Source organism: Rhinatrema bivittatum, chromosome 7 (genome assembly GCF_901001135.1).
Source record: "Rhinatrema bivittatum chromosome 7, aRhiBiv1.1, whole genome shotgun sequence".
NCBI lineage: Eukaryota > Metazoa > Chordata > Amphibia > Gymnophiona > Rhinatrematidae > Rhinatrema > Rhinatrema bivittatum.
The window spans coordinates 31,472,093-31,486,672 of NC_042621.1; the positions used below are offsets into that span (position 1 = coordinate 31,472,093).

Sequence of the window (14,580 nt, forward strand, 5' to 3'; positions counted from 1 at the left end):
ATTTAGTCCCATCTCAAACCTTGTCGTTCATTGGGGCAGACTTGGACACCTTACATGCAAAAGCCTTTCTACCTCAACAACGAGTGCAAACCCTCGTGTCCCTCGCTCACCAGTTGCAGTCTCAGTATACAGCAACAGCTCGGCAATTCCTTGTCCTTCTCGAACACATGGCATCCTCAGTCCATCTCACACCAATGGCCTGCCTGGCCATGAGGCTCATGCATTGGACTCTGAGGTCACAATGGATTCAAGCGACTCAGCCTCTATCAACCATTGTCCACATCACCGACGCACTCCGTCTGTCTCTCGCCTGGTGGAAAGATCAAAACAATCTCCTCCAGGGACTGCCTTTTCACCTACCAGATCCTCAACTCATTCTCACCACAGACGCTTCCAACCTCGGGTGGGGAGCTCATGTGAATGATCTACAGACACAAGGATCTTGGTCTCCAGAGGAAGCCAAACACCAGATAAATTTCCTGGAGTTTCGAGCAATGCGATATGCTCTCAGAGCTTTTCAAGATTGCCTATCAAATCATGTCATCCTGATTCAGACGGACAACCAGGTGGCCATGTGGTACATCAACAAGCAGGGAGGCACAGGCTCCTTCCTTCTGTGTCAGGAAGCTGCGCAGATTTGGGCGGAAGCGCTCTCCCACTCAATGTACCTCAGGGCCACCTATTTGCCGGGAGTGCACAATGTCTTGGCAGACAAACTGAGTCGTGTCTTCCAACCGCACGAGTGGTCTCTCAACCCCTCGGTAGCAACCTCTCTCTTCCAGCAATGGGGTTATCCCCAAATAGACCTCTTTGCGTCCCCTCAGAACCACAAAGTGGACAATTACTGCTCCCTCATTCGGAGCGAGCCCTCTCAGCCCAGATATGCATTCTCCCTCTCGTGGGCAGCCGGGTCTGCTTTACACATTCCCTCCACTTCCTCTTCTCTCGAAGACTCTCGTGAAGCTCCGTCAGGACAAAGGAACCATGATCCTGATAGCACCTCACTGGCCACGCCAAGTGTGGTTTCCCATACTCGAGGATCTCTCCATCTGCAGGCACATTCCCTTGGGAACAGACCCGCTTCTGGTCACTCAGCACGACGGATGTCTACGCCATCCCAATCTTCAGGCCTTGTCCCTGACGGCATGGATGTTGAAAGGTTAATCCTTCAACCACTTAACCTTTCAGATTCGGTTTCTCGTGTCCTGATTGCTTCACGGAAGCCTTCCACAAGAAAGTCTTATTCCTATAAATGGAAAAAGTATACATCATGGTGTTCTTCGCAATCCCTTGATCCCTTTTCCTGTCCAATCCCAAGGTTTTTGGACTATCTCTAGTATTTATCAGAATCAGGTCTAAAGACCTCTTCCATCAGAATGCATGTCAGTGCGGTAGCCACCTTCCATAAAGGTGTCGGGGATGTCCCTATATCGGTACAACCCCTCATAACACGTTTTCTTAAAGGCTTGCTCCATATCAAGCCACCTTTATGTCCTCCGGCCCCTTCTTGGGACCTTAATCTGGTTCTCGGGCGGCTCATGAAACCACCATTCGAACCTCTTCACTCCTGTGACCTAAAATATCTCACATGGAAAGTGATTTTCCTTTTGGCTCTCACTTCAGCTCGCAGGGTTAGTGAGTTACAGGCCCTAGTTACCTATCCACCTTACACTAAACTCCTGCAGGACCGGGCGGTACTCTGCACTCACCCTAAGTTTTTGCCTAAGGTAGTTTCGGAGTTTCACATTAATCAATCCATCATACTACCTACCTTCTTTCCCAGGCCCCACTCCAACCCAGCGGAACAGGCTCTGCATACCCTTGACTGTAAACGGGCTCTAGCGTTCTACCTAGACCATACAGTTGCCCACAGGAAGAGCACTCAGTTATTCGTCTCTTTCCATCCCAACAAATTAGGGCAACCTGTGGGTAAGCAGACTCTCTCCTCCTGGTTGGCGGACTGCATATCTTTTTGCTATCAGCAAGCAGGCATTCCTTTCCAAGACCGTGTTAAAGCACACACTGTGAGGGCCATGGCAACTTCAGTAGCACACCTACGATCGGTGCCGCTTCCAGACATTTGCAGGGCTGCCACCTGGAGTTCTCTCCACACTTTCGCAGCCCACTATTGCTTGGACAAAGCCGGAAGACAAGATTCCATCTTCGGCCAATCTGTCCTGCGTAACCTATTTCCAAAGTGATGTACCAACACCCTTCCACCTGCCCGGTGGGGTTCAGGATGCCCTCTACCAAATTCCACCCGTTGTGCCTGTTGCACGCCGCTGGGTACATTTGGTGCATGTTCGGACATCCTCAGCTCGGTACTCACTCATATGTGAGGACTACCATCCTGCTTGTCCTGTGAGAAAGCAAGTGTTGCTTACCTGTAACAGGTGTTCTCACAGGACAGCAGGATGTTAGTCCTCACGAAACACGCCCGGCGCCCCGCAGTGTTGGGTTCATAACGTTTCGTTGTTTTATTTTTTCGGCACTGCCTGTAGCTATCAAATAAGACTGAAGGGGGACCTCTGCTGGCTGCAGGGTTGGTGCCATGCTGGGCATGCCCAGTAGGGGCCAGTCAAAGTTCTGGAAACTTTGACAGAAGTTTTCTGTGATTGGGCTCCATCCTGATGATGGCACCCATATGTGAGGACTAACATCCTGCTGTCCTGTGAGAACACCTGTTACAGGTAAGCAACACTTGCTTTATGTTACAATGGGATTGCAGTACAGATTTTGAGTGTCTTTTTTGTGAGGTTTTGTGTTAGTTCACAATGTGCCTGGCAGTGGAAGGTGTTTGTGCTGCTGTTACTGTGAGGTGACACCAGAATTTTAAAATATCTTTTAGTATGATGAGCTGTAAGGGAAACATCCAAGCTCCATTGTTTGGGGAATTTCAGTGGATGCATAGAGTTACAGAACTGGAGGTGCAGGATTTATATTGACATTCTGTCCCTTCCTATAAATTCCAGACTTCACTCTCATAGCCATATAGAATTAGTTGAATGAGGCTATCAAATAATTATATAGTGTGAAACTGGCCAGCTTTTTAAAATTACGCAGAAGACCCTTTGGACTTTTTTTTATTAACACCAAATATTCAAAAGCTGTGTTCATCCCATCAAGCTCATATATCTCATTAAAGAGGTAAATTGAATAACACAATAACTTTGTTTTATTATTGTTACTTATAAACTATAACAATAGCATTAATCTTGGAATATTATATATTTTTAATATAAATGAAAGGTTTTCACAAGATAGGTTGTGTCGTGAAACATTTTATTATGTATATATTTAAGGAAACATACATAAATTGTCGAAATACATTTCGTCCGTTTAACCTTTAACCTCTGGTTTGCTAATAGACTGAATTACTGTGTCCCGAAATTATGTTTGTCTAAAAAGTGTGTCACCAACATGAAAAGTTTGGAAAACTCTGCTTTAGTGATACATTTCAGACCCAACATACCTCATTGTACCACTTTTCTAGACACTTTGCAACCACCACAATCCATGGAGTGTGGCTGTGATCCTGCAAACGACAATCAAGAAGGTGCATGGAAGATATTACAATGAACACATTAATTAGACAACCTTACCATTTCGCAGTGTAAATTTAACCAACGCTCATGTTAGAGAAACACATGTGAAAATCTGCCATTGAGAAATTCTGGGAGTAGATAATGCCTAAATATCCATTTTTATGGTTATCACACCGAATTCATCAATACAAAATGCAGTCCCACCAGACGTTCCAGAAATTTCAGTTAAATTTGGCCAATGTCTGGAAGAGGAGAGACCAGGATAAAGGTTTCATATTAAAGTTGGAGGGAGGGTGGTAAAAGGGGAGGGAGTCGGATCCTGGCATCACACCTTTGAGTAATATCATCATATAATTTAAGGGTATTGGATCAGGATTAGACACACAGAGACCTGATCCAAGCCTGCAATTTAAGACCTTCAGAGAACAAACTGCCTGCTTACCTTTCTCTCCATATTATCCAAATTGTAGGACTGAAGATGGTCCCTCAGCTCTGAAAATGGCTGGTCTAGTCTCAGATCTTCCAGTGCATTATCAGGATGAGACTCTATGACTGTTAAATAGGCAAAATACTATTTGGAATCAGAATGATCAATTATTTCTTCATTGCAAGACTTTATAATACATACAAGTTCTACAATACATACAAATATGTTTTACATGTGATTATAAAAGTGATTTTATGCATTTTTATGATTTCTATACATGTTTTTTATGTACATATTATGGTGTTTGGTCATTCCTCGGAGGAGACAAGAAAATTATTCTTTACCTGCTAATTTTCGTTAATGTAGTACCACGGATCAGTCCAAACAGTGGGTTATGTCCCCCTTCCAGCAGATGGAGTCAGAGAAAACTTTGAAGGGTGCTCCCATATAAACCAGTGCACGCTCTGTTATCCTCCAGTATTAAGAATATCAAAGCATGAAGAGACAAGATGGATGGATCAAGGTATAAAACTCTTTCAACATACAGTGTGTATTGAACTTTTAGAGGCAACTAAACTTGCAAAATGAACCATGAAACAGCCACTAAACACGTGGTATACGGAAAACAATTTGAGCAGAGAGACAATCCCAATCCCATAAATCCTTAGGGTGGGCATCTGGACTGATCCGTGGTACTACAGGAATGAAAATTAGCAGGTAAGGAGCTCCGGATATCCCTGCTCAAATGACCCAATTTACCAAAGGAGCCGAAGACCGGTGGCTGTAGATTCAAAAGATAGTGCCGAGCAAAGGTATGTAAAGACTTCCAGGTGGCTGCTCGGCGTATACCCTGAGGCAAAACGGATTGACTCTCCGCCCAGGAGGCCGCGTGAGCTCAGAGGGAATGGGCCTTGATGCCCACTGGAGGCTGTTGACTGGCACCAATGTATGCTGAGGCTTTTTTCACTCAGCGAGAAATGGGCCACTCCAAAGCACAAAAAGATGATCCAACGAGTGAAAGTCATTCGTTGCCTCCAGATAGCGAATGAGAATGCGCTTAACCTCAAGCTTGCGTAGCTCACGGGAATCTTCAGCTGAGAATGATGGGAGTTCCACCGTCTGATTCATAAGAAACGCGGAAACAACCTTGGGCAGGAAAGAGGGCACCGTACACAAGGAAACTCCTGAATCCATGAAACGGAGATAGGGTTCCCTGCACGATAGCGCCTGAAGCTCCGAAATCCTGCAGGCAGAGCAAATAGCCAACACGAAGACTGTCTTGCGCGTAAGATCCTTGAGGGTAGCGGCTTGTAGCAGTTCAAAAGGTGGACCGTCTAGAATTCGAAGAAAGAGGAAAGAGTGGTTCCCTCCCGGTGATGGATCAGGGAACAGAGGGCAGCCACCTGCACCCTCAGGGAATTGTAGGCCAATCCCTTTTCCAGGCCCTGTTGCAGGAACGACAGTAACTGAGCCACTGAGGTGCTCCGCGGCGACACAGGTACGGAACCACACCAGGTCTCGAAGACCTTCCAAACTCGGACATAGGCAATGGACGTACAGGTCTTCCTAGCCTTGAGGAGAGTCGAGATCAGGGCCTCCGGGTATCCTCGTCTTCTCAGCCGGCGCCTCTCAAAAGCCAGGCCACAAGACAGAAGTGATCTGCCTGGTCAAAAAATACCGGACCCTGGCGCAGTAAGCGTGGTAGATGTCCCAGGCGAAGAGGGCCGTGCACTGCGAGGTTGACCAAGTCCGCGAACCACGGCTGACGTGGCCATTCTGGCGCCTCCAGAATTACTGGACTGAGGTGACTCTCTACTCTTCAGATCATCTTTCCCACCAGGGGCCATGTCGGGAACACGTAGAGGAGAATGTGTTGCGGCCAGGGAAGCTCTAAGGCATCCACTCCCTCTGTGCCATGCTCTCTTCTGCGGCTGAAGAATCGTGGAGCTTTAGCGTTCCATAGAATGGCCATCAGGTCCAGGTGGGGAGACCCCCACCGACTGAATAGAAGTGCCACTGCTTCCCCGGAGAGTTCCCACTCTCCGGGGAAGCCGCCTCGCATGGGGAGCGCCCGATTCGCCCCGGGCTACTGAAGCCGCTCTCGCCGCCGGCTGCCCCCGGGAGGAGGGGAGAGAGGACTGGGGCTGCTCCGGAGACCGGCACCCATGGACGCGGCCAGGGCTGGTGTGTGGGGGCTGGGGGAAAGTTTGCCCGATCCTGTTGAGTGCAGGTTTTATCAAGCACAACAATGCTCCACCACCCTGGGTTTGAAAGTTATTTTTCAGAATACTGTTCGCATTGCAGTGGAAAGGAGAATGCATTGATAAAGCGGAGAGAGGAACTGGGACGCTTAAAAAAATCTTTCATCCTTCCAGTGATGGGATTAGTCGCGATCTGAAGAGTGGCTTTCCCGTTGCATTGGATTTTAGGTTGGGCAGGCAAGAGTTTAGGTTATGCTTGGAAACAACAGGTCCTTCCTTCCTGCTCCAGAGCTGTCAGCGCGCCCGCATGGGAGACCGGCACCCATGGACGCGACCAGGGCAGGTGAGCGGGGGCTGGGGGAAAGTTTGCCTGATCCTGGCTCCTTTAAAGGTCTTGTCCCGGGGGGTGAGGGGGTCGTTTGCCCATGAAATTTCGTCTCTCTGACCTGACACTCCACACTAACGCAGGGGTAAGGGTAGGCTGTAAATTAGCAGATTAAACACGCAGCAAAACTGCAGGTTAAAAAGGCGATAATCAGGGCGCACGTTACTGTATGGGAGGGAATAGCTAATCCGATCGTTTACATATCATATACATGCCACGGGCGGAAAGGGTTGCCCGTTGATTTAAAGAAGCGGTAAGGATGGGTTAAAAGGGATAGTGAATCGCGGGTTGGACTTACGCGGCCAAATTGTGGGTACAAAGCGGGTTAGAAGCAGGGTAACCACGGCCGCGCTTTACTATATCGGCCTGTAAGAAAGGTACAAAAACTTACCCCCACAAAGCAAATACAGCAATGGAGACTGAAAAACGGCTCTTCCTGCAAGTTAGATTGCTGGACCCTAGACAAGGGTCTGAGCTTTTCCTGTGTTTCTTTTTTTTTTTACTATCCTCTGTTAACCTTGATCCATGATAAGTTAGGAAGGAAGCTAAGAAATAGAGAAAAGAGCACTAAAATTTAGCTTTTCAGAAGTCTTAGTGGGGAACTAGAGTTCAGCCACTCTCATCTGCTGGAGTCAGAAGAATACTGGAGGATAACAGAGGGTGCACTGGTTTATATGGGAGCACCCTTTGAAGTTTTCTCTATCTGCTGGAAAGGGGACAAAACCCACTGTCTGGACTGATCCGGGTATGTACACGGAACACCGTATTGGACGTGCAGGTTAGAAATATTCTAAATAAATAACATTGACAAGAATAAAAGTTATATAGTCCAAATCAAAACTGTAAATACTCAAATAGCTGCTCCAGTAAACATACGTCATAATGTGTGAGAAAAGACATACTACATGTCTTATCAGTCGGGCATGACAGTAGCCGACAGAGTCTGATCCCAAATAAAATTTCTTACCAGTATGTTCTTTTACAACAATCCTCATGTAGCCAATAAGTCCATAAGTCCTACAGACTAGGAAAGGTATACTGGAGTCCCATAGGATTTCTGCTAACCGCAACAGCGTACTGTATAAAAACAAAAATATGAATGAAAATCTGAAATGAAGAGATGGCATGAACATTTCATGATGCTCAATTTTCTTCTTTAGTATAGAAAGTAGTACATGATTATGACAATGTACTTATTACACAAAAACTAGCATAGCAAACATTATAGAAAAAAAAAAAGTGGCGTCAGTTGGTGACCACATGCAGTAACCAATGGCGGGGCAGCTTTAAACATGCTCAGTGACATCACAATCTGCTCTGACCTCCCTCAGATTTTGAAATGAACTGGTCCATTTTCCAATAGGAAATAAAAAGAAAAAGGGATTCTAAGTGGTGAGGATGTCAAGGACCCATGAAAATTTTGAGCCAGGGGTCCCTGGGCACTCTGCTACCTGACGCATATTTGAATGAACTTGGATGAACAATACCCAAGTTATTTGGTGGGGGACAGACATTATAGGTGTAAGGAAGGCTTCGTTCCTTACTAGATGTTTCTGCCTTCTTTCCAGCTGCTGGGAGAGGTTTTGCATTTTTAGATTCTCCCCAGTTGTTTGGCTATTTCCCCTTATTTTGGGATTGGCTGAGCTTCCCTTTACATGCTGCGAAGAGCACAAGGAAGATGTGGTTGGAGGTAGTTTCTGTTGGAAGTGGAAGCTGCTGTTCTGAGTGGATCCTAGTAGGCACCCCAGTCTGCACCAGTGGGATACCGCAGGAGAGTTCTGAGAAGATTTTGACTTTTAAGAGAGCTGGTTTGTTTTTTTACCTGCTCACAGTTCAGGAGGGGACCCACTACCTGAGGGGACAGAATTGGGTGCTGTTAGCCCTGCTGCCAGTCAAGGTGGGGTCTACAGTTGCCCAAGGTGCTACTCTGCCCTGCATCCAGCAAAAGTGGGAACTGTAGTGACCTATAAGGAGAAGAAGACTTTAGTTTCTGCAGAAAATTCTTTGTCATCTTTTGAAGGCTGGAGTTTGTTTTTCACCACTAGCTCCCTCGACACTAGGACACTGATTCAGAGGCTGACCCTGGATAGACACTAGTACTTGGAGATGCCATCCTGTTTTTCTTTTGATGATTTTGCCATTCCTGCTGGACTTTATTTTTATGTTACAGTAAAACTGTTGAACACCACTCCAAGCCTCTGCCTGCTCTTTTATACCTTAAGAACCAATCTGCTGAACTGATATATATGCCCAAGAGTGAGTGCAAGAGGGAGAATGACTGAGTGTGAGAGACTTTCCAGCTTAGGACCCCGGAGGCTTGTCCTCCCCGCTGCTTGAACCCTAGCCCCAGTGGTGGGTTACAGGAAAATTGGTTCTTATCTGCTAATTTTCCTTCCCTTAGTACCACAGATCAGTCCAGACTGCTGGGTTTTGCCTCCCTTCCAGCAGATGGAGGCAGAGAAAAACTTGAAGAGCATCCCTTCTTAACCTGGTATGCCACCTGCACTCTTCAGTATGAACATTACCGAAGCATTACATAAGAATATGCTAAATATCATAGATCAAGCAAAGGACAAGAAGGAAACGAAACAAATAAACCCAAATTTGCTAAAAAAAAAAAAAAAAGAACCCAGGAAAAGGAGAAACCTGTAGCCTTCTTCAAGCTAAGGACAAACAGAGCGGACTCATGAAAATACTGAGTGATGACCCCTTTAATGGGAGGGAGTCTGGGCTGATCCATGGTACTACAGGAACGAAAATTGGCAGTTAAGAACCAATTTTCCTTTCCCTGTATGTACCCGGATCAGTCCAGACTGCTGGGATGTACCAAATCCCTCTACTTAGGGTGGGACCCTGAGAGTCCCACTCTAATGGCCCTGCTGCCAAAACCGTTGACATCCGGAGCTTGGACATCCAAATGGTAGTGCCGAGCAACAGCGTGTAGAGGCTTCCAGGTCACCGCCCTGCAAATTTCTTGCAGCGAGACCAACTGGCTATCAGCCCAAGAAGCTGCCTAAGATCAAATCGAATGCGCTTTTAAGCCATCAGGAACTGGCCAGCCATGACAAATGTACGCAGAAGTAATGGCCTCTACCGTGAGATTGACTAGGTCCGCGAACCAGGGCCGCCGAAGCCACTCCAGGGCTACCAAGATGACCTTCCCGGGATGAACTTCTATCCTTCTGAGGACCTTGCCTATCAGAAGCCATGGTGGGAACGCATAAAGAAGCACATCGGTCAGCCACGGAAGCACCAGCGCATCGACCCCTTCCGCTCCATGTTCTCTTCTGCGACTGAAGAAACGTGGAGACTTGGTATTCATGTGAGTCACCATAAAGTCTAGATGGGGAGGGCCCCATCTACGAGAGACAAGGGACATCACTTTGCTCAGAAGTTCCCACTCTCCGGGGTCTAGTTGCTGCCGGCTCAAGAAATCCGCTTACACATTTGTCTGTTCCCGCAATATGCGAGGCCACCAGCAGGGCGAGATGCTGCTCCGCCCAGGACATGAGTTGTTCTGCTTCCGCAGCTACCGGACGACTCTTGGTACCCCCTTGACGGTTGATGTAAGCCACCGTCGTTGCATTGTCGGACAAGACTCTCACCACCCGGTTGCACAGGAGAGGTAGCTCTGTAGTGCCAGACGCACCACCCTCATTTCTGGGCTTGATGGACCCTTGGTCTGACCCAGTATGGCATGTTCTTATGTCCTGTGCAGGAGATAAGTTGGGCGGAGATCCCCTCCCCCCAAACGCTTTAGCCTGCGCATTGGTGAAGGACTTCAAAATGGCTGCCGTTACCGCACTGATTGGGAACGGATCGGCCAGCGCCTCACAGTGGGCAGATCGCTTACCCGCACTGCGGGAATTCAACCCAGACCCCGGCAAAGCCCCCGAAGGTCCTTCCCCACTCAGGAGATAATTAAGGCACAGGAGAATTGGTTCTTACCTAATTTTCATTCCTGTAGTTCCACAGATCAGTCCAGACATCTGGGTTCATTTCCCCCTACCAGCAGATGGAGACAGATGAAAAAAAACCTCGCTGACACCATATCTAAGCAACCGTGCCACCTGCAGTTCATCAGTATATATCTATATCAAAGCAGATAATAGCAAAAAATATGGAACCATTAACAACAATTAACAAGAACAATCCTACAGCTGAGCGGACAACTCTCCCCTTAATATAAGCCCCTAATTGGGCGGGCTGTGGACTGATCCGTGGAACTACAGGAACGAAAATTAGCAGGTAAGATCCAACTTTCCTTTCCCTGTGCCTTAGAGGAAACATCCACTGCCCAATTGCGAAGCCAAAGCAACCTTCGGACGGCCACAGCAGATGCCATTACTCTGGAGGAAGTATGCACCAAATCATAGAGGGCATCCGCCACAGCTGCTTCCACAAGCTCAGCCGTATCCGCGCCCATAGCTGATTGAGACAAATTACCTTGAAGCTGCTGTACCCACCGGAGACAAGCACACTGCAAGAAACTTGAACAAAGCGCTGCAAGCAAACCCAGGTACCCCACCTCAAAAATCCTTTTAAGGTATAACTCTGCCTTATGATCTTCTACATCTTTTAAAGTGGCCGAACCAATAACCGGAATCATGGTGCGCTTAATCAAAGCAGACACCGCCACATCTACTTTCGGGAGAGGGTAAAGTTTCCCCATGGCTCTGCCAACCTTTAAACCAGAATCAGGAGTCCCCATTCCTCTTCTAACTTCCTAACCAACTTGTGGTAAGAGAAAGAAGATGGAGGATCTCGGATGGCACCTAGTACCGGGTCCTCACCATCCAAATCCTGGTTCTCCTGACGCATTTTAACCCCAAGAACCTGGTAAACCAAGGGAAGCAAAACCTCCAGCTCTTCCCTTTTAAAAAGGCGGACCACCTTAGGATCCTCCGGCTCATGAATAAAAGAGACTGGGTCATCCCCTTGACCCGCATCCTCTGTAGCCGGAATAACCGGAGCCACCAGGGGAGCTTGGCCAGACCCTGAACCAGTACCACTAGGAGCTATGTTAGTGTCCTCTGGATCATCCGCCCCAGCTGCATCACCCTGCGGGCAAAAAATCAAGCCCTGTGCTGAGGGAATCCTATTATCGGGCATAGGAAACCTCCTGGGATCCCCTGAAGGACCCTCAGTGGGCTGGACTGGTGGAATCTGCGGCTGTGAAGTCCCCCAAGCCGCTTTCTGACTGGCCATATAGGCATCATGAAGTAACAAAACAAAGTCTGTGGAGAAAAGCCTCCCTGCACCAAAACTAGCATGGTCTGGTTGAAAAACAGGCAAACCAGAGCTTTCCTCCCCTTCTAGCCCCCCCTTTCCCCAACCCGGAACAGGCCAGAGACAAAGATGGAGGCCCCCCCTGTGTGCAAGGTGCGAGGGACCGGACTACCGGCGCTTTACCAAACAAGGAGAGCCAAGCGGGGTAACCAACCCCAGCTCTACAGACCTGCTACCAGGGAGATAGTCCCATTAGGACCTGCCTATCCCCTGGGAGGTATCACCCTGGTTGTCCTGCTTGATCGTCCTTTCTGTAGAATTAGAATTCCTATCTCTATTTTTTTTTTTTTAATATAAAATGAAGAGTTGGTCCAAGACTGCAGGTTTTGCACCACCTCCATCTGCTGGAGACAGAGAAATACTGAAGAGGTGCAGGTGGCACACTAGGTTAAGAGGGGATGCTCGTCAAGTTTTTCTCTGTCTCCATCTGCTGGGAGGCAAAACCCAGCAGTATGGACTGATCTGGGTACGTACAGGGAATGTGGTATTTTGAATAGTGCAAGCGAGAGGAAAGATAAATCCAGGAGACAGTAGTCCCAGAGACTTCTGTTTTCACCCCTGGCTTAGGGACCTCTAAACCAAAAGGGGATTACATAGGGTTAGTTTCCCTATAGGAAACTATATTAAAACAACTAGCAAATCAAAGTAGTTCAGAGGATAGTCAAATGTAACAAGCATACAAAACTTAAAAAATTGTATGCCATATCTAAGGTAGTAGAAGGAAAAAGAATGAGTGGACTACAAAAAAGGACTTTAAAGCATTTTGGCAGAGTCTACCACACCTTAAAGGAAGCTACAGCACCAATACATCAAACATTCTCTTGCCTGTTTCGGAGCCCACCTGCTTTCTCCTTTAGTCTAATTCTTCTCTCATTTCTCCTATCATATTCTATTTCTTACATTTGTGCAGAGTTTGGAATACAAAGTGTGCACAAATATAACTGTGTCCTACTGGGGTTTTTTCGTTGCCAGCTAAAGTTGTGGGCGTTTAATAATTAGCATCAAAAACAGTCCATCAACAAGTGGTTAATCTCTCTGGGCTAAGCCTTGAATTTGAGACCATGAAACTCCTATGGCATCAAGTTTATTGTGAGTTTGGGTTGGATTTTTCAAAGTTTTGGTGGGGAGGAGTTTGGGAAACTTGGTATGAGGCAGGTGGGTAAAGGAGGGTTTAGGTGGTTGATGAGTAGGATGGGATTCTTATGGGCGTTTAATGATTACATTATAGACTAAGCAGCTATTTTACAACTGAGAGTACGAGACTTAAAAATTACTACTATGAATTTTTGATTGCTGTGCTTTGATCTATATCATGAACACACTTTATCATGTTTTATTTCTTGTTTAATTTAAAAGGGTGATTTTATATTTCATATTATCCAACTATTTTTATTTGTGTTTATTTTTATTTTATAATAATTTAGTAGATGTGTTTTATACGAATTTAATTGTACTTTTATTTGCATTTTATGTTTGGAAACCGCTGTGATGGCCTGTCCGAATGACGGTATACAAGAATTTTATAAATAAATAAATAAATGCATGTGTGAACTATATTATTGGTAATGCATTGTGAGTTTAGATTATATGTAATTTCTATTTTATTTTCATATTTATTTTGTAACTCGTTCTAAATGCTTCCCGGAGGGACAACTAAGAAAAAATAATGAATTAAATGAATAAGCATGCACCTTTAATTATGGCCCTGATCCCTGCTTTAAAAAATGTCCTCCTCAGACTACTGTTTAGGATTTCTGCTTAAAAAAAAAAAAAAAAAAAAGCATAGCAGCGCCCTGACTTACTTAGATTTATAATGCAGGACGTAACTTAGGAAGCACCTTAAAGGAAAATTAGTTCTTACCTGTTAATTTTCGTTCCTGTAGTACCACGGATCAGTCCAGATAATGGTTGAGCCTCCTTTCCAGCAGGTGGAGACAGACTAAAACTTGAAGGATGCCCTATATCAGGACAGAGCCTATCCTCTACCCCTTCAGTATAACGTATGTCAAAGCATAAAACAACAAACCCAAGAATAGGATCAAGCAAGTAACTGTAAAGCTCAACGGAGCAAATATAGAATAATGTAGAAAACATGGTATACCTATACGCTCTTGCATCAACTTGGTATAAGAAAATGACCAAGGCTTCCGGTGTAATTGCTCAGTAATCTTGCACAAAGAAATATATGGAAATCTGCAGACCTGCAAGAAAACAAGCTTCGATAGGACAGAAGACAGACAGGGAAGTGCGTCTGGACTGATCCGTGGTACTACAGGAACAAAAATGGAGAAATTACTTACCTGATAATTTCGTTTTCCTTAGTGTAGACAGATGGACTCAGGACCAATGGGTATAGTGTACTCCTGTTAGCAGTTGGAGACAGATCAGATTTCAATCTGACGTCAGCCCCTAGTACATATACCCCTGCAGGAAGTGCAGCTCCTCAGTATTCTTCCTTGCAAAGCATTGTGGATATATGTGTGACTGACTGATTGATTTACTTAATATGATTAACTTAGGTAACTTTTGTTAGAACGTTAAAACTTGATTAACTTGAACTGGTTGGTTGACTATAGCTGGAGACCGCCAGTGTGCCCAACTGGAAAGCGTCGACACCTGGCAGGGTGGATGCCCTAGGGAAATGAAAGCATGGCTTACCCTTGATTGTTGAAGGACTATGTATAGTGGCAGCCGAGGGTGGGCTGCTGAATCCATCTGTCTACACTAAGGAAA

At 46.1% G+C, this 14,580-nt stretch overlaps 1 protein-coding gene across 7 annotated transcripts in view; it reads right to left on the bottom strand.

Annotated features, from left to right (window-relative positions):
• NAE1 (NEDD8 activating enzyme E1 subunit 1) overlaps positions 1–14,580 on the bottom strand; it is a 171,471-nt gene that overhangs the window by 109,165 nt on the left and 47,726 nt on the right. For all 7 annotated transcript variants that reach the window (XR_003857674.1, XM_029608202.1, XM_029608204.1 and 4 more), the window contains 3 exons: positions 7,526–7,635; positions 3,988–4,097; positions 3,473–3,535 (listed from right to left, as the gene is read on the bottom strand). Coding sequence is in view for 6 of the 7 variants with exons in the window: in XM_029608202.1 (XP_029464062.1) it covers positions 3,473–3,535; positions 3,988–4,097; positions 7,526–7,635 (283 nt within the window). In the remaining variant the exon portion in view is untranslated. The remainder of the gene's footprint in view (positions 1–3,472; positions 3,536–3,987; positions 4,098–7,525; positions 7,636–14,580) is intronic.